General features: G+C 48.6%; 1 protein-coding gene across 1 annotated transcript in view; it reads left to right on the top strand.

Moving 5' to 3' along the window:
• Positions 1–197: 197 nt before the first annotated feature.
• Positions 198–4,279, top strand: part of LOC104618458 (myosin-IIIb-like) — a gene marked incomplete at its 3' end in the record, with an annotated part of 25,805 nt that continues 21,723 nt past the window's right edge. The window contains exons 1-2 of the mRNA XM_010284055.1: positions 198–328; positions 635–737. Coding sequence (XP_010282357.1) covers positions 198–328; positions 635–737 — 234 coding nt within the window. The remainder of the gene's footprint in view (positions 329–634; positions 738–4,279) is intronic.

Consider the following 4,279-nt stretch of genomic DNA (forward strand, 5'->3'; position numbering starts at 1 on the left):
TCACCTCCCTGTCCTCCATGTGCGTTAGCGTGCCTTCTAGGAGGATCTGTTGTACGATCTGCCTAAGCACAGAGGTGAGACTGGCGTGTCAGTAGTTCCCAGGATCCTCCTTTCTACCTTTTTTAAAAATAGGTGCAGTGTTTGCCTTTTTCCAGTCCCCAGGGACTTCACCTGACTGCCAGGACTTCTCAGACATCATGGAGAGTGGCTTTGCGACTACCCCAGCCAACTACCTACGAGGTCCCATAGACTTGTGCATATCCAAGTTCCTGGTCCGTAACCTGATCTTCTCTTACGGTGGGAGGGACTTTGCTCCTCTAGAAGCTAGGTATATTTTTTCTTACAAAGCAGAGCAAATGGTCTTTCCAGTGCACCCCATCTATAAGTGACAGCATGGGGTATATCTGTACTCCACTGTAAACATGGAAAAATTGCCCTGGGGAGGAATCAGGACGTCATGGGACCCACTATGTAAAGCTGTGGTGTGAGTTTGTACTCATACATGCAATTAAGCTGAAAAAATCGTGAACGTCCTTGAGAGGAGAGCACTCTCAAGCAATAGGGTGCTAAGACATAAGGGGTAAAACAACTATACTTCACAGCTTCTGGAATTTCCTTTGCTTTTTGTTGGCAGTGGAGAGAGTGGTGCAGGGAAAACAGAGAGTACGAAGCTATTGTTGCAGCACATAATGAACCTATGCAAAGGCAACTCGCAGCTGGAGCAGCAGATCCTTCAGGTAGGTCATTACATGGTGGTGCTTGAACGTGCAGAAGCAACACTGCTGCAAGACAACTTGTGTTAGGGTCAGGAAGCCTGCTGATGAACCACTACTGGAAGTCAGGAGCAAAACGTAAGACACATAGGAAAATAGTGGGTAAGGATGGTGAAATAGCTGACCACAAATTAAAGGCGTGGGTAGGTCAGTAATTCTGTTTGCTGGGAATGTAGTGATATCTTAAATGATAGAAAACTATTGCAATCATTTATCATGTTCACTGTGACAACGGATTAGGGGCATTTTTCTGAATAATTTCCTGTTTGAGGTAGAACAAGGACTTTTATTAGAAAAATTAAGTCTTAATTTAATGGTATACAGGGATGGAGAATCCACACATTCTTCAGTCACCTTTCCTTGGCTGCTTATACTTACTGTCAGGCACATACTTGCTAACTGGCTAACTTAATCTTTGCTATATGAATACATATACATTCGGTAACTGATTTTGAAACATACTTGTCTCTTTGGTCTGAAATTGCTCCCCAAGGAGTTGTGAGATTTTCTGAGCAAATCATTCTTTACCCTTCAATGTGACAATTTAGCAGAATGCGTTCTTGGGCTCCTTCATTTTAAAATCTCTCTTTTCAGGTTTTCTGTAGAGCCAGAGAGGTCTTTCTCTGTGTGATGAGTTAACATTGGCTGGACACCAGGTGTCCACCAAGCCACTCTATTACTCCTCGTCCTCACCTGGACAGGGGGAGAGGGATACAACAAAAGCCTTGTGGGTCAAGTTAAGGACAGGGAGATCATCCAGTAGTTACCATCACAGGCAAAACAGACTTGACTTGGAGAAAATTAATTTATTGGCAATTAATAGCAGAGTAGGATAATGAGAAATAAGAACAAATCTTAAAACACTTTCTCCCCACTCCTCTCTTCTTCCCAGGCTCAACATCACTCCCAATTTCTCTACCTCCTCCCTGCAAGCAGCAGAGAGGGGCGGGGAGCGGGGGTTGCAGTCGGCTCATCGCACATTGCATGGTCTCTACTGCTTCTTCCTCGTCATGCTCCTCCTCTGCTCCAGCACAGGGTCCCTCCCATGGGAGACAGTCCTCCACAAACTTCTCCAATGTGGCTCCTTCCCATGGGCTGCAGTTCTTCAGGAACTGCTCCAGCGTGGGTCCTTTCCAGGACTGCAGTCCTTCAGGAACAGACTGTTCCAGCGTGGGCTTCCCACGGAGTCATGACCTCCTTCGGGCATCCCCCTGTTCTGACATGGGGTCCTCCCCAGGCTGCAGGTGGAGATCTGTTCCACTGCTAACCTCCAAGGGCTGTAAGAGGACAGCCTGCCTCTCCATGGTCTTCACCATGGGCTGCAAGGGAATCTCTGCTCCAGCACCTGGAGCACCTCCTCCCCTTCCTTCTTCACTGACCTCGGTGTCTGCAGAGTTCTTCAGAATCATAAAATCATAGAATAGTTTGGGTTGGGAGGGACCTTTAAAGGTCATCTAGTCCAACACTCCTGCAAGGACCAGGGACATCTTCAACTAGATCAGGTTGCTCAGAGCCCCGTCCAGCCTGACCTGGAATGTGTCCAGGGATGGGGCATCTACCATCTCTCTCGGCAACCTGGGCCAGGGTTTCACCAGCCTCATTGTCAAAAATTGCTTCCTTAGATCCAGCCTAAATCTGCCGTCTTTTAGTTTAAAACCATCACCCCTTGTCCTGTCGCAACAGGCCCTGCTAAAAAGTCTTTCCCCATCTTTCTTATAGGCCCCCTTTAAGTACTGGAAGGCTGTTGACCACTACTCTCTGGATGCGACCATCCAACCAATTCCTCATCCATCAAATAGTCCCCCCGTTTGCTTTTTTTTTGTTTGTTTGCTTAAAAAAAAAGTTTGCTTTTTCTGAATTTCAGGGTCCTGACTTTACTGTTTGCCTGCCCCATATCCTTCAGGACTGAGAACTCCACCAGCACATGATCGCTGCAGCCCAAGCTGCCTCCATCTTGACATCACCAATTAGCTCACTTGTGTTGGTGACCAACAGGTCCAGTATGGCATTGTCTCTGGTGGGGCTGTCTATTATCCGGCTTAAGTTATCCTCCATGCACTCCAGGAGTCTCCTGGATTGCCTACAGCTCCCCGTGCTACTTCTCTAGCAGATGTCAGGGTGGTTGAAGTTCCTCAGCAGGACAAGAGTCTGCAAGCAGGATGCCTCCTGTACCTGGAGTAAGAAGGCTTCGTCAGTAGGCTTTGCCTTGATTGGGCAGCCTGTAGTAGACACCAACTACGAGGTTCCATCTGTTGCCTTGGTCTCTAATTCATACCCACAAGCTTTCAACCTGCTCGTGACTATTCTTCAGAGATAGGGGGCAACACCTCCATCCTTCCTCGCCCGTCCCTTCTGAGCAACTTGTAGCTATCGATAGCTGCACTCTAGTTGTGGCATTTGTCCCACCAAGTTTCAGTAATGGCATCCATTTTCATTCTAGCAGCACGGTGGCTTCCAGCTCCTCCTGTTTGTTGTCCATGCTGCGTGCATGCATGGTGTAAAGGCACTTCAGCTGGGCTGTTGTCTGTGTCACCTTCTTAGAGGAACGCCCTTTAATTCCTTTGAGGTATTTCACTGGTGTTTCCCTGTTGGCTCCTATTACCTCAGGAGCCCCTGGATCATCTCTGTAAGACTTCAAGTGTGCTGCAGTGTAGCCAGCACATCTCAGAGCAGCAGGCTGAGGGCCCTCGCTAGCATTCCATCCCTCTAACCTTGGTGTGTCATCCCACAGCTTGTCACAAGCAAGCCTGATATTATCCCCCATCCCCCTTCAAGTCTAGTTTAAAGCCCTGTCAGTGAGCCCCGCTAGCTTGTTCCCACTTTGAGAGAGGTGAATCCCATCCAATGCCAGCAAGCCAGGTGCATGTAAACCATCCCGTGTATGTTTCTCTCACATATTCTCATTCCTCTCTCTGGCTGCAGCTGTGCAGCAGTTTTTCCCCCCTTTTTAACTATGCTCTCCCAGAGGTGCTACCACTGTCGCTGATGTGCTTGGCCTTGGCCAGCAGCAGCAGGGCTGTCTTGGAGCCGGCCGGGCGGCTCTGTTGGACATGGGGGAAACTTCTGGCATCTTCTCACAGAAGTCACCCCTGTGGCCCCCCACTACCAAAACCTTACCACGCAAACCCAGTACACTGTGCCATGCTTTGGGCTCTGGAATGGTGTATTATATCAGTGTGGTATCATCCACGGTGGATCTGAGGTGAATGCTTTGTGGGAACGTGGCGTTGATACACCTGCTAGCTCTGCTTAGAGCTGGCTTGGGCCATGCTGCCAAGCTGCTTCTGATCTGAGCGGGTTCAGGAAGCAGGATGGCTGTGCTCAGCGTAGTACCTGGAGCCAGCCTGCAATTCCTCCACTGGAAACAAAGTTCACTTCAATCCAAGTGAGCTGCCCTTAGGAAGCCTAGAGGTGATGGTGAAGAAATAATAGGCATCTTATTTGGTTTCTGTCGATATAGTCAAAGGACTAAGTTAGCCCTTTTGGGATTATGGTGTCATGCTGTA

The sequence above is a fragment of the Phaethon lepturus genome, unplaced genomic scaffold, assembly GCF_000687285.1.
Source record: "Phaethon lepturus isolate BGI_N335 unplaced genomic scaffold, ASM68728v1 scaffold11843, whole genome shotgun sequence".
Lineage (NCBI taxonomy): Eukaryota > Metazoa > Chordata > Aves > Phaethontiformes > Phaethontidae > Phaethon > Phaethon lepturus.